General features: G+C 37.5%; 2 protein-coding genes across 3 annotated transcripts in view; one reads left to right on the top strand and one right to left on the bottom strand.

Moving 5' to 3' along the window:
* Nucleotides 1-19617, bottom strand: part of rb1 (retinoblastoma 1) — a 39508-nt gene extending 19891 nt beyond the window's left edge. The window contains exons 1-17 of one of the 2 annotated variants that reach the window (XM_079405396.1): nucleotides 19319-19617; nucleotides 18340-18460; nucleotides 18143-18252; nucleotides 17867-18001; nucleotides 10714-10752; nucleotides 10546-10595; nucleotides 10263-10373; nucleotides 9692-9834; nucleotides 9420-9497; nucleotides 8981-9090; nucleotides 8818-8895; nucleotides 8191-8278; nucleotides 7977-8093; nucleotides 7281-7337; nucleotides 7177-7208; nucleotides 6974-7050; nucleotides 6610-6836 (exon numbers count right to left, since the gene is read on the bottom strand). In XM_079405396.1, coding sequence (XP_079261522.1) covers nucleotides 6610-6836; nucleotides 6974-7050; nucleotides 7177-7208; nucleotides 7281-7337; nucleotides 7977-8093; nucleotides 8191-8278; nucleotides 8818-8895; nucleotides 8981-9090; nucleotides 9420-9497; nucleotides 9692-9834; nucleotides 10263-10373; nucleotides 10546-10595; nucleotides 10714-10752; nucleotides 17867-18001; nucleotides 18143-18252; nucleotides 18340-18460; nucleotides 19319-19428 — 1683 coding nt within the window. In that variant the 5' untranslated portion in view covers nucleotides 19429-19617. The remainder of the gene's footprint in view (nucleotides 1-6609; nucleotides 6837-6973; nucleotides 7051-7176; nucleotides 7209-7280; nucleotides 7338-7976; nucleotides 8094-8190; nucleotides 8279-8817; nucleotides 8896-8980; nucleotides 9091-9419; nucleotides 9498-9691; nucleotides 9835-10262; nucleotides 10374-10545; nucleotides 10596-10713; nucleotides 10753-17866; nucleotides 18002-18142; nucleotides 18253-18339; nucleotides 18461-19318) is intronic. The other variant, XM_079405397.1, reaches the window with a different exon arrangement.
* LOC306862239 (lysophosphatidic acid receptor 6) lies at nucleotides 4544-5503 on the top strand (the record flags this gene model as incomplete). Its single annotated transcript, XM_079404986.1, has 1 exon — nucleotides 4544-5503. The coding sequence occupies one exon, from the start codon at nucleotides 4544-4546 to the stop codon at nucleotides 5501-5503; it is 960 nt and encodes a 319-aa protein (XP_079261112.1).
* Nucleotides 19618-19798: the final 181 nt, after the last annotated feature.

Below are 19798 nucleotides of genomic sequence, written 5' to 3'. Positions count from 1 at the left end.
CGGACTCCTGACTCTCAACAAATCAGATGCGTGGTGGGCGGAGACTGCTCTAGGCCACAGAGTGGTGAGTTCCGACAGGCTGCATCAGAGCCAAATAGCGCGTTTCAAAATTAAATAATTTTACCGGCACAACGGTTTTGAAAATGACCGATACCGATTATCATAAAAATGCTTAATATCGGTGCCAATAATCGGCCAGGCCGATAATCGGTCGACCCCTAGTGTGTAGATCTATAATGTGTCAGGGTACTCCATCAATAACAGGTCCTTAACTTAAATAAACATAAGAAGATAAAACAGTCTTTTAATCTGATACTGCCTGTGAAAGTTTATGATGATCCGTCAAGATTCTGGAAATCGTTCACTGAATCAGATGAGTTTTTTGGACATGCATAGACCAACTAATACTTCCTATGTAGAGCTTAACATTTAAACAGGCCAAAACATACACTGTCCTGGACAAATCCAGCTAGACCGCACAACACATCCTTGGACTGAGACAGACAAGTGAAAGCAAGTTACTAAAGGGGCCAAGAATACAGTAAAAAAAAAAGTTTTGAAAATTTTCAGCAAGCTGCAAATTAAATAGCTATGTCACTTCATAGATTCATTTTGCTAGAAAATGATGGCATATAACGTAAACATTACTAAATCAGTTTTGTAGTTGAACATTTTTACTAATGCTTTTTAGTGATGCTCACAAGTCATTTTGCTATTTTGGCAAAAACTCATCTACGTTATCATCTTTGTGAGAAATCAGCAGAATTTGCAACAGCAATGTACAAGATACCACAGAAAACCAAAAAAGGTTGTACAAGATCAAAGTAAAATATAAAATCCAGTGGCATTTTTCTGTCAACTGACCTTATTTAAGTATTGTAAATCAACAATTTTTATGAAATGTTCCAATGTTCCAAGAACAAAAATTAAGTAATAGAAGTAAAATATTAATTTCAATTTGCAGTAAATAAAGTCTACATATATTCTGTTTGACTTGTAGGCCTACATGTGAAGAAAGCAAATAACGTTTTAAAATTGAAACAGTACGATTAACAAAAGGTTCCAGCTTTATATGCATTTTTTTGCTTACTATTTTAAGTATATTTCATCTGTATCCAGAGCTGAACTACTATATTAATAATAAATCCACTCCCCTATTATTACAGTTATATGGCACATGCATACACACACACACAAGTTTATTGATTTAGTGTGACTATATATATATATATATGAGACTTAATATCTGTTAAAGTCACCTTCACTCAAGCTTGAGAGTGAACAGAGCATGTTCAGCTAACCAAGAGAGATCGGAGTGAAGATTTAGACAAAGATGGATGAGATAAAGCAAAACGGTGAGTTTATTCCTCTTTATCGCTTAATCTACAATTAAGAAATGCTATCTACAATTTTCCCATCAAGACAAGGCTGCTCTATGATTTTGTTAAAGTTTATTTATCCTATATACAGACTCGGTCTAGTCAGGGCTTGACGCTTACCTTTTCCCCAAGGAGCACATGTGCTCCTAAATCAAAAAATTTAGGAGCGCATTAAAAAAATTTAGGGGCGCAATGCAAATTTTTCAAATTAGGTGTTTTAGCTTAATAAGGGGATACAAAGAGACATTTACAAGCACAATTGTTTAATTTATCAGAATACAGAAAGTACACAAGGTTTTTAAATAATTTTACTTCAGACACTATTTAATAGGCTAATTATGTAATTAGTTATAATCCTATTAAACTGTCGGTATAAAATTTTCACAATAATCATTGAAGCTTTTGTCACGGTATATGTTTTTGTTTTTAAATCACAATATATAATTTCTAAGTGAAAAAAGTGTTGTCCTCCTAACATGTTAAATAACTTTATTAAAGATAATTTACTAAAAGACTTTTATAAAAAATACATAAAAATATAAAGTAAACGAGTGTTTCAAGATTAGTGCAAAAGATTGTTCAAATGAACGAAAGAACAATAGGTAGGTCCCATTTGTTAACATTAGTTAAAGCAGGTTAACATTAACTAAAAATGTGCAATAGCTAATTGTTGCAGTAGTTAATATTCTTTGTTAATGTTGATTAATAAAAAATACAACTATGTTAGTTAATGTTAGCTCCATTGAATTATATTAAGACAACTTTTGATTTTATAATGTATTAAGTTGCAATTAAGATAGCATTATTAATAAATGCAGTCATTGTTTTTTTCATGTTAACTAATGGAACTTGTGTTACTGAACAATAATAACGAATCAGTCGTTGATATATAGATAGGCCCACTGCTCTCTATTATAGATCAGTGGATGGGCCATGTTTTAGGCTAGAAAAAATGTTTGAAAATAAATAGCTCATTAAGTCTTTAAGTAAGAATTATTTGAGGCTATTGTGAAGACTAAAGCGAATATAAATATCTAAATGACTGAGTGTGAAACATTATTTACACAGTTTTAGGAAAGTAGCGCAGCTGATTTATTTACTGGGTTACCGGGGTAACGGCAGCGGCAGCGCCCTCTAGTGGCGAATGTGCGTCATTCAGCGCGTCTTCACTTTAACTCGCTCCGCTTTTCTTCTCATCTGTGCTCATTTAAATTAAACCGTTGCCTTTTTAAAGTTCTAAAGTAATCATATGAGGCTGCATCGCAATTTTTCCATAAATAAACAGAATAAATTAATATGTTTGTTATAGGCTACTGTATAAGTTAGGCTGTTTTGTATTTTTTTTTGTATTCGCACTTGTGCTCCTAAATACATTTTCCAGTTCGCACACATCTATTTTTAGTCGCAAATGCGAGTGAAATGCTCGCACTGTCGAGCCCTGGGTCTAGTTACAAAAAACATTTTCTAACCGAAACTACCACATTATGCACATTTCTATTAATACATAGCATTTAACATAAACAGTATATTTTAATTATAATTATATAATCTACTCAGATTTTGAACAAAGTTAGAGAAAAATTAAAACGTTATCAACACAATGTTTTTTTCCATGTTTTTAATACTAAGGTTAAACCAAACATTTCTGAAAATATTCTTTAATATAGCAGACAAAATTAATTTGTTCCATTCAATCAATTTAACATACATAAGACAAGTTTAAATGTGCACATTTACAATGTGCGTAAATAACAGGCAGTTTAACATTAATGAAATTCTAAGGTCCTTTACTGGCAGCAACGTCTGCTTTCTAAATGAAGTCCTCTGTCATAATTCAATCACTTTAAATATCCGTTTCATAAACCTAGGTCATATAGACACAGCCACCCAGGCTGATTATGACCAGGTGAGAGCAGGTGGTTCGCTTTATATGAAGAGGAAGTTGTAACTTTGTAAATTTCCTTCTACGCTTTGAGGTGGCTATATGAAGAGTAGGGCTGTGCAATTAATCGCATGTGACTGTCATGTGCATCTCGTCAGTAAAGCCTGTTCCGTGATTAGCAGTAAATTGCCATCACCTGCTTTCAGATGGAGTGGCATTTACTACACAATTGAATCACCTGCGATAACGAACACTATGGCTGTGTCCAAATTCAGGGTCTGCATCCTCCTTAGGATCCTTCCTACCCGGTTGAAGGAGGAGGGATCCTCCGACGTCCGCAAAACCCGGAAGTCGGTGTTTGTGAATTTGGACAGCCTACCCTTCTTTCAGTTCCCTCCCTTACCCGTTGCTCATATCCTGTCGCCTAGCAACCGTGACAGCGCCAAGCAAGAAGCGGGAAAATGGACAAACAAAGAGTTATTCTCCTCATTTTAATTCTTTTGGAAGAAATAAAGCAATTAAATAAATACTTTCTTTGCTCGTTGTCGGAGAGTTTTTTATATCAGACAAGACAGTCACATCCAGGTAAGCCATTATAGCCTATTTTTATTTGTTTTTAAGTATTCTACTAATTTCTCCTACAAATTCATTGAGCCGAAGCATAAACTTTAGCTTGTTTTGTCAGAGAAACTCCTCTCCCACTCCGCTACCGCTCGCTTCGTCCGCCATTACGCTCTGCTGAAAAGAATTATGGGATAGGTAGGACGGGAAAGGATCCACCACACCCATCCTTCCAATTCGGGGAAAAGGAGGACGTATTTGTGGGCCGCATTTGAAGGATCCTACGAATTTGGACAGCCTTCGTCGCGGCGCTGTGACGTAACATCCTTCAAATGAGTACTCCGAAGGATGCAGACCCTGAATTTGGACAGCCTATATTGCCTAGCTTGTCAGCGAACTACGGCTCTGGGTAGTAAATGCCACTCCATCTGAAATTTACTGCTACGGAACAGGCTTTACTGACGAGATGCGCATGACAGTGGCATGCGATTAATTGCACAGCCCTAATGAAGAGGTGGCTTCTGGATTATAATCAAATGAAAAAAAGTCTAACACCATGGTGCCCTATACCTTTTATTATATTATAGTTCAAAATGTTAGTATCGGTATAACCATACAGCTGTTTTCCCTCTTGCCAAAGACAGGTTACTCATTTGGTTCTGGACTGCAAGAAGCAGGTTTTGACTGATGCAAACCAAGGCCGGCCAAGCTGAAAGTGATCATGGATCTACATAATAAAACGTACATATCTATTCAAGCCAACTGCACCGTGGACACCAGCTACCGCTTCACCTACTACAAGATCTCCTACAGCGTGATCTTCATATTCGGCGTAGTCAGCAATGCCACAGCACTGCGGCGTTTTTGCCACATGCCTCGGACATTCACCAGCACGGCTGTCTACATGGCCAATCTGGCCGCTGCGGATATCTTTTTCGTGATCTCCCTCCCTCTGCGCATCTATTATTACCACAACAAAGCCGTCACTACCTCCAACCTCACCAACGACTGGTCTCCAGGAGGTGCTTTCTGTCAGCTGACCTTCACGTTGAAGTATATCAGCCTATATGGAGGAATATTCTTCCTGGTTTGCATTGGAGTAGACCGCTATTTTGCTGTGGTTCACCCTCTACATCAACATCTGAGGAAGGTTCGCACCGCCTGCATGCTCAGCGTTGGGATCTGGTGCTTGGTTCTGGCACTCAGCCTAACTCTGCCCTTTCTGCATTCGGTGGCATCCCGATGGCACAAGCCATGCCTCTTGGATCCAACTTCCAAACGCCACCGTAATATAATACTAGCTGCTCTCGGCTTGGTGCAAATCGCCTACCTGTTGCCTGCATTGTTCCTGCTGTTCAGCTACTGCAGCATTCTCCGTGTGCTCCGCAGGCTGCCGCACCGCAGGAAGATTCGGCACCGACGCACACTCACCGTCATCTACTGGGTCCTGGTGGTCTTTTTTCTCTGCTTTACCCCTTATCACCTCAATCTCCTAGGTTACACTCTTACACAGGTGGGCCTTGTGCACAGCTGCAGCCTGGCTCAAATCACAAAAGCGATTCATCCCGTAGTGCTCTCACTGGCCAGCACTAATTGCTGCCTAAATCCCCTTATTTACTACTTTTCCAGTAGTTTGGTTCACAAAGAGCCGACCGGCAGCAGAGGAAGTGCTAGCCACTGAGGTGTTTGCTCAGGAACAGATTTTAACTAGAAATGGATGTAATGGAGCATGAAAAGTTTTAAACTTCATTTAAAAGGAGACCTGTTATGCCCCTTTTTCAAGATGCAATAAGTCTCAGGTGTCCCCAGAATGTGTCTGAAGTTTCAGCTCAAAATCCCCCACAGATCATTTATTACATCATGTTGAAAATGCCTATTTGAAGTGGAAGCAGAAACACGTTGTTTTTGGTGCACGTCTCTTTAAATGCAAATGAGCTGCTGTTCCCCACCCCCTTTTTCCAGAATAGGGCTGTGCCTTTATTGCTTGTACCATATATATTCTGCTAAAAAACAAATGTTTGTTTTTGATTATCATATCTATCGTGCTAAAATTATGCGTTTTAAACCACATCAATTTAAACTTTTGATATACAGTTTTCTGAGCGCAAAAATCCGAAGCGTGCGCACAGAAAGCGGCTGTCACACAGCATGTGAGTACTAAACTAAGATTTCTTTCATGTCTTATTGCGCTTAAACTGTCAAATGCACACAAGTTTGTTAAAAACACAAGTTACAAAAACACTGTCGGTTATATTTGTGAAGGTAAACAGCTGGGAAAGAAATCGTATGTTTATATTAGATCTGTGTGGCAGCAGCATAATATACAGTAAACAAATCAATAAATCCACTGCTGTCTTGTCTCCTTTGAGATTGGGACTCTAAATAATGTTCCGTGCTTGTCGGTGCAGCCCAAGACAGAACGGTTAGCATGCTTTGCTCGAACTTTCGGCATGGCAATAGAACTGGTAAACCGTTGTCGCTTGCGAAAACACAGTGGCAGCGCTGTGGGTGGAAGCTTGCAGATTAAGGGGTGGTAATATTATAATAAGATCCACTTTCTGTGTCACGGGAGGAGCAAAATCTGAGCATCTCATTTTCACAAGTGCGCAGAGAAAGGATCACAAAAAAAATTAAAATAAAAGGGTTGTTTTTCATATGCGTCACATTTAAAGGATCACTCTGCCATGTTGCAGAGTAACTAAACTAAACCGAAAGCTTGCTAAACAGATGCTTTAGAGACTGAATGAAGGAAACAATCCACGTAAATGGCAGTGGACAGTTACTCACCGCTTTCCAAGCGAGACTCTCCATGATAATGTGTTCGCACTGCTCCAGGTGCTTCATCATGTCGTGTTTCAGGGTGGGCTCGGCTTTAATGAAGCTCTCTATCACCTTGTAGAAGTCGAAAGCAGGCAGCTGGAAGACGTCCAAGATCCAGGGGAAGCACAGATCAGTTTCTACAGAATCGCTGGCCCCTGAGCTGCAGCCAAAACTTCCACTCTTTAAGGAGTTCCCTGGAAAAGGAAGCAACATGTGGGGCTAATGTATACAAGATTTAAGATGCAATCTATAAACTGAAGCTAAAAAAGGCTTTGGATAACACAGAGTTGTTGTAAAAGTGTGAATGGCAAGAACACTAAAAACGACTTACCGACATAGGTTGCCATTACAACTTCCAGGGCACATGCAAGCAATGAGGTATGGAATGTGGCATTGTTGAGAAGTTTACTGAAAAAGGAAGTAACATGATTAATTGTCAGTGTATATTTCATAACAAAAATCACGTTTATGGCTGTAATGATCTGATAAATGATGGTTAATGATCTGAGATGATGTTGTTCATATTGTTATTACCTGAAGTTTTGGACAGATAATCTCTTCTCCTCCTAAAAACAGCACAAATGTGACCAACAGAAAAAAGTATGGCTAATAAGATGTTTAAAAGTTTTAAGGCTTACCGATTTAAGCATGGACTCCATTACTTTGTAGTAGAGCTGGGCACCAAGATTAAACCGCTGAAAATACACACAAAAAAAGTTTCTTCCTTTGTTGTACAAAAGCTACATAACCATTCAAAATTTTGGGGTTATTTTTTTTTCTTTTTGATAAAATATTATCAAGATATTTTGTTAAGTCTCACCAAGGCTGCATTTCTTTGATCATAAATTCAATAATATTGTTTAATATTATTACAATTTAAAACAACCGTTTTCTATGTTAATATTTTTTTTTTTAAATGAATGAAAATGACAGAATCAGCAGTGGTGCTCAAGAAACATTTCACACCATTATCAATGTATTATGAAACGGTTGTGCTGCTTAATATTTTCTGAAAACCATAGATAATGTTTTTTTGCAGGATTCTTTGATGAAGTAAAAAAAAAAAAAAAAACCATTTATTTGAAGTCTTTTGTTAATGTTACTGTCACTTTTGAACAATTTAATGAATCCTTGCTAGACAGTAGTATTAAAAATCCTACTAACTAGTTACTGTAATCTAGGGTGTCATTTATGGATTCACAAACACTGAAATAATTACCACTATTACAGCAGCATAAACAAAAAGGCCTTGTATGATTCAAATTAAATAGACTTATCTACAAACTTAACAGCATGATGGCGATAAATGTAATAAGAAAAATGTTTGGCAGTACCTTTCTGCCCAGCCCCTCACAGTGCTGGCCCACAGCCTGAGCAAACCTCTTGATGAAGACCTTACCCAGCTCTTCAACCCTCTTTCTGATCTCTTCGGATGGGTCAACAGTGCAGTTCTGACAAACACATTCCAAATAATATATTACTTTGTTTCTGTATAATACAGATCTGGCTTTTCTGTTTAGGAAACATAATTTTTTTGAAAGGAATTACCTTGTAATAGACTAGGAGATTGCTTGAGGGCTGGTCACTGGCTGAGGTGAGATCAACCCTGAGCTGCTGAATAGAGTTCATTGCAGCCCTGGAGAAACAAAACATGGAACATTAGTGAAAAGAGAGAAGTGCTTGCAGGACTTAAGGTTGGACAAGTTTCCATTATGGTAAAATGTTTTCAAGAAGACCTTTGCTACTGGAAAGTGAACTTCATCAAACTCAGTTAGAAGTAGTACTTTTGCTCATATACATCCTTCAAAAAAATCAATTACTGATATGCAATTATAAAAGCTCTCTAGTCGAATATCCATTAGAGTACTGTGTGTTCCCAGTAATAAGCAAAACCAAGGCTAAATCAGAGCTTTGGGGGCCACGTGAAAACACCAAAACCAGATCTCAGAGGGAATCCCATCATGTGGCATAAGCTTAGAGCATTACAAAACTGCTGGCTGCACATAATGCCATTCACACAAGTGACCCTGACTAGTGAGCAAATTCCCAAGCTGCTTTTCTTCAAAAAAGGTTTCAAAGATTTAGGAAATCATTCCGATATGCTGATTTGGTGCTTTTTATTAATGATAATGCTCATTCTTTCATGTTCTGGGCACTGAAGGAGCAAAGTCGCACCTGATTGGGGTCTGTGGAACTGGAATTGCAACATCATCTCCAGACAGATTCTTTCTTGGAGTCATTTCCACCTTTGACCTATGAGGAATATTGACATTTATTGCAAAAACATATGTATCTGCAAAATTATATGAAAACATAAGTTTAATTTGACCACACTCACACTTCTGTTTTGCTGGAGGAAAGCGTCTCATCATCAACCAAGAACAACCTGGCATCAAAGTCCTTGTTTTTGTGGTACAGCTCTTCATATTGCTTGGAAAGTGTTTCCAGCTATAATAAAAGCAAAACAGGTGGTCACAAGCATTACTTTTATTCAGACTTTGGAAGAAAATTGTACTTTGTCTTTCTCATAGATGTTACTAATAATCATAGCTGAACCTGTAATAACGTTCCTAATTATCACCATGCAAACAGAGAGTCCATAAAACTGTGTACATAGTCCAACATGTAACTAGTTATAAAATACAATACAGGCAAGTTCAAATTCATAGTCCAAGGTGGGAAGTGCCTCATGGGGATTTGATTAGTTATCTAACAACCCTATAGCTCTCAAAAGCAGAAGTAGCTTTTTCGTTTCTTTTTTTTTGCATATTACTCACAGGAGGAAGCCCTTGGAGTCCTGACAGACCCACCGAGTCCAGGAACGCACAAAAAGTGGTCTGGTACACGTTTTTCACCTAGAAAAGAATATAACATGACCTCTGGTTAGAAAAAAGAAAAAACTCCATGCATGTGACGAGCTACTTTTCAAACACAATTATGTAATTATGATTATTAATTATGATTATGCAACTAAGATCTATTTTATGTACACAAGCTGTGTTTGAAAGCTTGCAATGGCTCATGGGATTGTATCTGAATGAGTGCCAACCTCATCCACACTGCAGTCGCTCTCCTTGCACAGTGTTTCCAGCAACTGCACGTCCATCTCTGGAAGACGGGTTTTGGCTTTGCCCTGATTACGTCGAGATGTCCTAGTTGGAGGACTCAAGGTGGATAAACTAACTGCTGACTCTGGAATGAAAATAAAGGAATAATAACAATTTTACCAACAATAAGGGTGGTTAACTTCAAAATCTGAGATAACAGGGTAGTTGCAAGCCAAAAAAGACTGATCCTTGAGTTACTATCACTGTTCCCTTAAGCAATGCACTTACCACTTGCCATTCCAAGTAACTAAGGCTGTTTTAAGGTGGCGTCACAAATGCAAGTCACATAAATTTCACTCCACAAAATGACACTGAAAAGATTCTGTTACTGTACTAAGTTCTGCAAATACATTTAGTATAACGATATTATTTTGTAAATGCCCAAAGTTTGTGAGAAAAAAGGTTGTTTGCTGGTTTCAGGAAGTTTCTTAGGGAGTCATTCATAATATTTTCACTTATTAACTCAATGGCATTTAAAAAGTCTCCGAGCAGAGGAATGTGAGGAACACTCACTATAGGGTGACTGAAGCAGAGACGGAGTGAAACGCTTGGTGAAGAACTCCAGAACACACAGCAGCAATTGGAAGGCTATCACAAGGTCATCCTCCATCTGCAGAAATGTTCCTGTACAGGATAGATGACACAAAAACAAGAAGTGACTATGTGGCCATGAGGATACTCTATCCATGACGCATATAATCCAGAAAACTCCACTCACAAAAGCAGAAACTGTAAACAAGGCTTATTATTTACATGGACAAACAATGGAATGAGACATGTTTCCTTAATGACTCACCCTTGGCCAAGAGGAACATGGTCCAACTGCTTTCCCAAAGCTCTGTTCTTCTTGAAGGAAACATACATGGGACAGTAAGATCACTGGTCTTTAACGGAACAACTCTAGAATCTTATTTTGGTAACTACAGGTGGGCAAACAACAGAATGAAACAGGATTTCAACTCACTTTGCTTTGTCAGGCTCTGCAGAAATTTTTTCACAAGTCCTGGAGGGAAATTAAAGATAGACTTTAGTCTCAGCACACTTGAAGAACATCTGGAAAGGGATTTATACAGACTGCATGCACTAGAGGTGCACCAAAATGGCAAAAACGTTAAATAAATACAATTATTATTATTATTATTAATAACAACAACAGCATTATTAATAGATATTAATAGTATTAATAAAAACTGTATATAACAACAATACTTAATAGCTAAAATAATATATTTTTTTAAAGTATTATTAACTAAAATATTATTAACTTAAAAATAAAAGCATAAGAGAAAGCAGACAAATAAATGCACTTTTAAAAAATTAACAACAATAATGCCTGTTAATTTTTTTAAAGTGCATTTATTTATTCAGCCTTCAGTTTAATTTCTTAGACCGGGCTCACACTGTGCGATTTTTAATAGTCTTTTGCGATTGTTGCTTGTCACACTGTACGACTGTATGACTGTAGGATCTCAGTTGTCTTAATGTCAGACTGTACGACAGTCAAGACGCGACAAAAACGGACGTTCTCAAGAAGACTTGTCCGGAGTTTTACGTCATCAATACGTGACCCGTGTTCTCTCGCTATAATGGTAGCTAGCAAACAACAGCAACGTGTAGCGTTAGTTTTATTAATTACATGCCTTGATGTTAAAAAAAAAAAAAAAACGAAAAAGACGACGTGTGTGGAGCAAGTCATGGCTGGGCAAAAGAGGACTTTATGGACTTCCAGTTCTACAGAGCGAACTTGAGGTAATTTTGTTATTCAAGTTTAAATATCCTGCCCCTTAATAAATAAACTTTAAGTAAACTTTACTTTGTACATATATTGTTTTTACAAATAATGAATGGTTTGAAGTTGTCGCGCTAATTGCGTCATCAAGTTCAGTGCTCCTATTGGTTCTTGGTTCATCGGTCGTCGTAGGAGATGTCACACTGCAGGAAAGTGTCTGAAATCTTCTGACACTGCCAGAATTTAATCGGAGGAAAAAATTGATCGCAACGGCCATTAATCGTCTGTCGGTGAACATTGTCAAACCAGCGATCTAGACAACCGATTTTAGCCTAGGATTATAGGAATCTTTTAGGATTTTCAAAATTTGTCTCAGACGAACAAATCGTGGCCAAAATCGCACAGTGTGAGCCGGGTTTTAATCAAAAAAAAAAAAAAGTTCACACTTGTGTGTCTATAACAGTTGATGAAATCTTGTTTGACATTGTGGCATTCAGTGCATTTATGTTTTTTTATTTTAATTTTGGTGCATCATTAGCACATACTGTACATTATAACCACACAACCAAAAAAAACTACATAAATGCACTGAAAGCCACATATAATGCCAAACAAGATTTCATCAACTGTTATAGACACACATAAGCGTGAAAACTTTTTTTGATGCAGTGAGGAGCGTGCCACAAATAACCACAGAGCCTGCTGTCACAATTCACTCGAAACATAAAAACAAAGCACTACTCTGCAGCTTGACCACAGACTTTAATCAGACCACATAACTAGACTTTCCGTTCACCACCTATGAAGCACGGTTTCTCAGTAACTGCAGAACAACAGACTGGACTAGGGCCAACTGAAACTTAATCAAACACAAATAACCCACAAAGCGGATCTATCTTATGCTGAGACAGCTGCTGCCACCTTCAGGTTTACAAATGACATGTAGAAATGTTTCAAGGTTTTAACTATTCAAACGGACTAAGAAGTGAATCAAGTTATAATGCAGATCATGCAATACTGAAGCTCAAGCAATTATTGTAGGCGAAAAAGAAAACCCTTTTAACAAAGTAATTCACAACAGGTTTCATCACCCAAGGAGCGATGTGAGATGAGTCATGCATTCTTTAAAAGAGATGCAATGCAATGACTTGCTGAGGGAAGGGCGAGCACACCCTGAGGCATGCCCAAACATCACCCGATTAGTAACTGTTTAGTCCTTTACTGTAATGAGCCTGTAAACCTAGGCTGTAACCATGTCTTGAACACTGGGGGGACCAAGTGTTTTTACAAAGCAAAGAGAAATAGAATAGTGACAGAAATTCTAGGTCTAATTCTAGTTGGTAGGTAGCCTAATCATTTTTAACTATTTGCAAATAACATTTTAAACATGCACTTTGGTTTATCTGCCTAATATGTCAAAAATGCAAAGTGTTTCATGTCTCATCACGGCAATGCATGCTTACAATAAACAGAACATTATCATTATCATGGATGCAAATATAATTACTGTTACACTTCTCATTTGTGGCATTAATGGGCCTTAAGCCATTGTATTTAAATGTTTATACAAAACTTGCTATTGTCAACATGTCCTCACCAGTGGCGGCTGCTGGTCTTTCAGAGGGGAAGCTCATTTTCGGCCTACATCATACAAATTGTCCATTTATTTATACGTAAATTCTGCCCTACATTCCTTTTCATGAAAATGCTCTGTGACGCTGTCGTACCAACTAGGCGTCTTTTCCAGTGACTTGACCAGTGTCCTCTTAATGGCCAGCAGAGCTAGGCTGCTTAAACGGCCTTGGCCCATTGTGTTACGGGTGTAGGACTTGAGCCGCTTTAAACAGGAGAAGCTCCTTTCTACACCTGCAGATATAGCTCCAATTGTTGCCACTAATGACAACAGTTTGTAAAGAACACTGTCCAGCTCCATGTCTTTAACCATCTGGGGTCTGAGGGTGTTTTGGGGGCCTGGAGATTTTTTGACATGCCCTGACATTTGTGCTTTTTTCAGTTGCTTAATAAAAATCTAAATGGCTAAAGTCTAATAACACTGTAAACAGCAACAACTGGGCTACAATATTATGTTAGCAGCACTTATGTACTTGATTTTGTTTTTGAGAAAGCAACGTTTATGTGTGGTTAGTGAAAAACTAAATTGTTGAAGTCACTAAAATAAGGCCATAAAAGACATACAGAACATTTGTTCACAAGACTTCTGAGAACTGAATCTTGTAGCCTAGCATTTTTGCTTCAAAATAAAGTGAAATCATCTTGTTTATTTGCTCACAGAAAACAATAAATTGATTTAAATTTCCTAAGACACTTTTTGAGTAAAAAGGGTCTATGCGAGAAGGCGTCAACCTTCACATTCACACCTGAGAAGACAGGCCTGCATAATGAGCTTCACAATGAGCTTCATAATGAGCCATTTAGTCAAGTATGTGACTGAGAGGAAGAGTTACAAGAAAGAATATGAGGACAAAATAATATTATTTTTTTGTAGTTTATTAAGAATATATTTAGCTATCACACAAAATAACTTGAGATTCACTTGTGAGTGCAGTTAAACATTTTATTAGGAACAATCAAAACTGTCTTTCAAAGCTGACTTTTTAGCATCATTACTCCAGTCATATGATCCTTCAGAAATCATTCTATTCTGATTTGCTGCTAAAAAAATATTATTATTCTTATTAGTATTGTTGTTGAAAAGAGCTAAGAATATATTTCTTTTTTTTATGAATAGAAAGTCCAGAAGAACAGCATCAAAACTCGTGGAGTATTTTAGTTAGTTTCGCGTCAAAGAAAAAACGACACAGCCCGCACCGGTGGATTAAGGAACACCAAGTAATCACACAGCTTTCTCCTGTTATGATGAAAACTGGAAATTTCGCCAAGCAAATACCAAGAAATAGGTTGCAGCAGTTTGTCTTTCGACTACACTTGCAAAAATCTGCTATGGGACTGAGCTCGAATAGCTTCAATGACTTCTTATAGGACACAATCGCTGTCAATCAAAAGGAGATGCAGTCTTTCGACAGACCCTCCAATCATCACGCAGAAGCCCGGAGTCCAGCCCCGCCCACTCCTCCATTCACCCCCAGAGACGCTGAGCGTCCGGGGGCGGGACATAATCGCAGCATTTATCCAATGAGCGTCTAGTTTCGAAGCACTGAAAAAAACTTTTCAAAGCAGCCCCATTGAAGTCAACGGGCGCTGGGCTTCAACAGGCAAATACACTGATGCTACGGGAATATACGAGAAGGAAATCGAGTCACCTGCTATATGTAGCTGATTCTGAACGAACTCGTCTTTTTTAGTCCTTTTTAATCAATAAAATGTTAACACAATAGTACATATTTGACCATTAATTTTTTGACATTACAGGGGAAGCCGAGCTTCCCTTGCAGTCTTAAAGAAATCCCCACTGGTCCTCACTATAGTCAATTAAATCCACAATTCAACAGGGTTCGTACAGAAACTGCAAAATTAAATTCCAGGACTTAAGGACTTTATGCACAACTATTTTTAGTTTTCAAGGACGAAAATCAGAGATCACAATATCGTTATTATCTTTCGAATTCTAATAAATAAACTAAAACAAAATGGTAGGTTACAAATAAAGTGCAGCACATGCAGTGGCTGTGGCAACTTGAAAGGATACACTAGGGGTGTAACAATACACTTAGCTCACGAGATGAGACAAAATACAGATACTTGGTTCACTAGAACGAGATAATATTTTAATACTATTTTTTTTTAGAAGTTTTCAATGACAAAATATTAGTTTTTTTATCACAACAAGCAAAACAATGTAGTTGCATTCTGAAATATTTAACTAATATAGAGCCGTAACTAACGATTATCTTGGCAATCAAGTAATCTACTGATTTTGACAATTGAGTAATCTGATATTTTTTAGCAATAAAAATAGACCTAAGTGAAAAACTGGCTTTATATTGACTACATTTATATATATTAAACTAACAATGAGACAATAATAATTGGTTCAAATAAAGTATCAAAACAAAGTAATCGCATGGTTTTATTGAACGACACCTACTTAAGTACATTATGTATTATAACAAATACTTGCAGAGGGCGCCAACGGCCTGGCGATGCTTCACTTTATAACGTGATTCAATGATGTTTAAATCCCCCGAAAAATTTATATTCGGCCATGTGCAAACTCAGAGCAAGGGACTGAACTTTTATTTTGAAATAGCAACGTACAACAAATCACATATTCAGAAATACGCTGATGTATTCTCCTGTGTTGTTTATATCTAGTGAGATAACACACACTGGTAAGCAACCAAAACTCACATTATATGCAGAGGAAGAGTTTGTGGACCTGGCACGCTTGTATATGATAAAAGTGCAACACAAAGCCATCAGACTTTACACACGTCCCCGAATGAAACCCAAACAAACCGCACATGCAATAAAAGACTGAATAATACAATGCAAGAACTGGTTTTACCACAAAATCAACTTTTTACAGACATCGCAAGACTGCTTTTTTTATTTTAAAGTATATTAAAACTGAAAAGAATTTTACAAATGTAAAATTTTTTACTGTTTATTTATTTTTTTAATTTATTGACAGTTGTCAGTAGATCTGGGGCCCGTTTCAGAAAGGAGGTTAAGTGAAAACTCTGAGTATGTTAACCCCGAAATCAGGGAAACTCTGGGTTTTCCGTTTCAAAATGGGAGGTTTGTCAAACCCGGGAAAGCAGGGCAAGTCAAGCCCGTTTCTGAAAGAGAGGTAACTTACTCTGTGAACCTAACCTGGTCAGGAGCAGGTTTTCTTTGGTAAACCCAGAGTTTATTTCAGTCTCCTCACCCTTTTTATGGTGTTAGCGAAGTTTAAATACCTTTTTCATTCATTCACGCTGCAAAATTGCTTTTCTTACGGAGTATTTTTGTCTTATTTCAAGTACAAATATCTAAAAATTCTTAATATGCATTTTATATATGAAAAATGGTCTACATTTAGTCTCGTTTCCTGTGGGATTTTCCTTTTAAGAGCATTTTACATAAAACAAGTAAAATTGTCAGCCATAGGGTAAGAAAAATAAGCTTAATGTAAACGGAAACAAGAATATTTTTAATTTCTTACCCCATTGGAAGATAACTTGCAAAATAAGAAAAATGCACTTTAAAACATCAGAGATGCAGAGCACATTATAAGTCCTGTATGCAGATTTTAAGGAATTTTTTCCTGGGCACAAATCTGTCAAAGAGGGGTTTCACAGGACTGTAGGTCAGTGTGGTAAAAATGGGTTTAAATGAGGCTAATCTGATAAATGACGTTCACTTGATAACATCCTTCTGTGACCTGTGGAAGTAACCCGAAATAATCAGAATTTCCTTCAGGATTTCCAGTGTGGTTGGATGCATTGATGACAAGCATATCCCCTCCATCACACCTTATGAAAATGAAACTTTATGGATGCCAGATGGAGGGGTAGCACGAGCCATGACCACCACCACAGCTGTTAAATAAACAAATTATTCACAATTTGTTTTTGGTCATCTTTATTTCCTAATACAAAAGCAAAAGTTATTCTTTTTACTTTTGGATTTTAGAAATCTTTCAATACTCGACAATCTCCTCTTCATCTGTCAGTGGTGCAGGTTCTCCCTCTGCCTTCTTGTTGTCGACAAGTCAGTAGTTAATTTTATTACTCTAATTAAGAAAAACGTACAATTAAAAGGTTGGATTAGAGAATATTTAATTATGTGAAAAGAGTGTTTTAGACTATGTGGAAAAAGCTGCAGCGCATTGAAATAGACATTGAATGATATTTAATGTTAAATGTCTGTAAAGTCATTTAGCCCACACCCATGAACCTTTCATGTTTAAAGCTTTACCTGGACTGAATTGTGTTTTTATACTTTCTTTTTTAGCTGCTGCCACATTCTTGTTTCTGTCTTTTTTTTTTTGTGGCCATGGGATACTATTAAAATGAATATTAGTTCAATAATTTACAGTTTTCACCTCTCATATTATGACAGTTATTAAGTTATTGACAGTTATTAAGAATTAAAGCTACGCACTGACGGATACGCGTGCTGACGTCTTTTTGGCGGGAGCTGTTGCCATAGTGAATCGTAATTTCGGCGCTCTGCTGATCGTGACTTTTCATAGTTGTGGTGCACGCGCTTAACTCAGAGTCAACCTACTTAGAGTTGAGTAAACTAACTCAGTTCAGCTGTTCTGTAACCCATCTCAGAGTAAGTCAACTCAGAGTTCAAGTTTAAACTCAGAGTTGGTTGAACCTCCTTATTGAAACGGGCCCCAAAACACTGCTAAATTAACCATATTTTCATTATAAGACATCACTACTACAAATCTAAAGCAAAACTGTATAACACTTACTTCACAAATCTTTGGTAGAGAGCCAGTGTCACATCGTATTTGTTCTCCAGTCGTTTCAAAGCAGTGTTCACTTTAGGGCTTATTGTGTCCACGTTTACATCCATCTTCCTCACAAGACTGATGAACTGCTTCACACTGCAGAGGAAGAGCAACAAAGTATAGTATATGCATTATTAACACTTTAAAGACATAACCACACTCCAACAGCTCAAACTGCTCACCCAAAGCGAGAAAACCAGGACTTCTCCATGATATTTATTAATCTGCCACACATACCTTAGTCTAACTACTTTCAGGAACTGTGTGAAGGTGAGGTTGAGGCCATCAAGCTCCATGCCTGCAATGAACAGACAAGCTCCCCACTGCTGTCTGTTTGAATATGGCATCTAGCATGGAGAACACACGTTTGTGTTATCACATATTCATAAACGAACATATTAGATTAATAGTGCAGATATAAGAGGAAGGCATACATTTGCCTTGTCCATCGACCTGATCTCCCTCTCCCAAATTCTCCACGCATGATCACAGATGGGATCGGTGGCCTGAAGCTCCTCACTGAGAGACACGAACTCAGGCTCCTTGTCCTTGTGTCTGGTAAAACAACACAGTTGACAGACATGAATAAACACATTGTGAGGTGACTGACACTATTGTGGGGTGGTCGCCATACTGGCGCTGACGGTCACGCAACATTATACACAAACATTTTTCAGCTGTTTGGGTACTATGTGAGCCGTATTTTTACTTTTATATATTTTAATAAGACACAGGTCAGAATAAGTATGTCGTTTCATTTTTACACAAACATATCTATTACACTGAATGATAAAGGAACACATTGACATTTTTTCACAAAAGTTATTTGAAACATTAGACACTTTACTTGCATTTAATATGTATATAAAATGACTTTTGTAAATTTAATTTGATGCAGCCAAAAAAATGGGATGTATATAATAGATGTACACACAAATGCTGAATGAAATATTTTCAATATATTTACACAATATTTATTTTACTTTTCTATTCAAAGTGAAAACAGAAATTGTGGCCAAATGTAGGTCAATAAACGGATTTATTAACGTCACTAGCAACAGTAGTTTTTTGTAGTACCTTTAGCTTAACGGTGGTTACTGTAATAATACCATAGTAAACACAGTTAAATGTTGGGTGCGTCCTAATTATCATGTTATTACCAAAGTAATTCAAAACTATGAAAAACTAATTTCTATCAAAAATAGAAGCATGAACACGTTTAGAAACTGTCATGTATAACTGTTAACAGTAACTACACTAGAAACAGATTTTTCTTAAGAGGACAAACTCTTATTCATTCATACAGTTGGACGCTGGCTTCCTCTCCCACTATCATCTATAACTAAAGACTGTCAGTACTATTCATTCATTACAGTGTCGTTGAGGTTTATTTGAGAGTGAGTGTACGCTCACCGTTCGAGGCTCAGCACCGCGTTCTCGCTGCTGACCGGAGATCCGCTCTTCAAGTTCCCTTTGAGCTCTTTCTTCTGCGGGGACCAGCTGCTGCGCTTCTTCGGCGGCATGTCGACGGTGTCGCGATGAAGAGCGCTTCACTCAAAGCACAGCGAGCGATCACGAGCGGCGGGCTGGTGTTGATGGTGGTTAGTGGTTGGATGTCGTAACCTGAGATCGCTTGTTTGTGTCAGCAACTCTCCACTATTTCCTCAACTACCCAAAACGCGGGAAAATTGATCGACGCAACATCCGCCTCTATAGCATCACGTCCGGTTTCTGCGCGCAGTCATCTTCTTAAAATAAATAAATAAATAAAAATAGCATCTTCTTATTGTTACAGTCTGATTTTAAAACATTTTTTTCCAGTATGAACATTGTATTCAGATTTGTGGATGATAAAAACATTTATAGTTTAAAATGTTTTCAAAGACTCGCCAG

This window comes from Barbus barbus (genome assembly GCF_936440315.1).
Source record: "Barbus barbus genome assembly, chromosome: 43".
Taxonomy (NCBI): Eukaryota; Metazoa; Chordata; class Actinopteri; order Cypriniformes; family Cyprinidae; genus Barbus; species Barbus barbus.
Note: the sequence above shows the minus strand (reverse complement) of the source record. Positions and strands in the feature narration are given on the sequence as shown.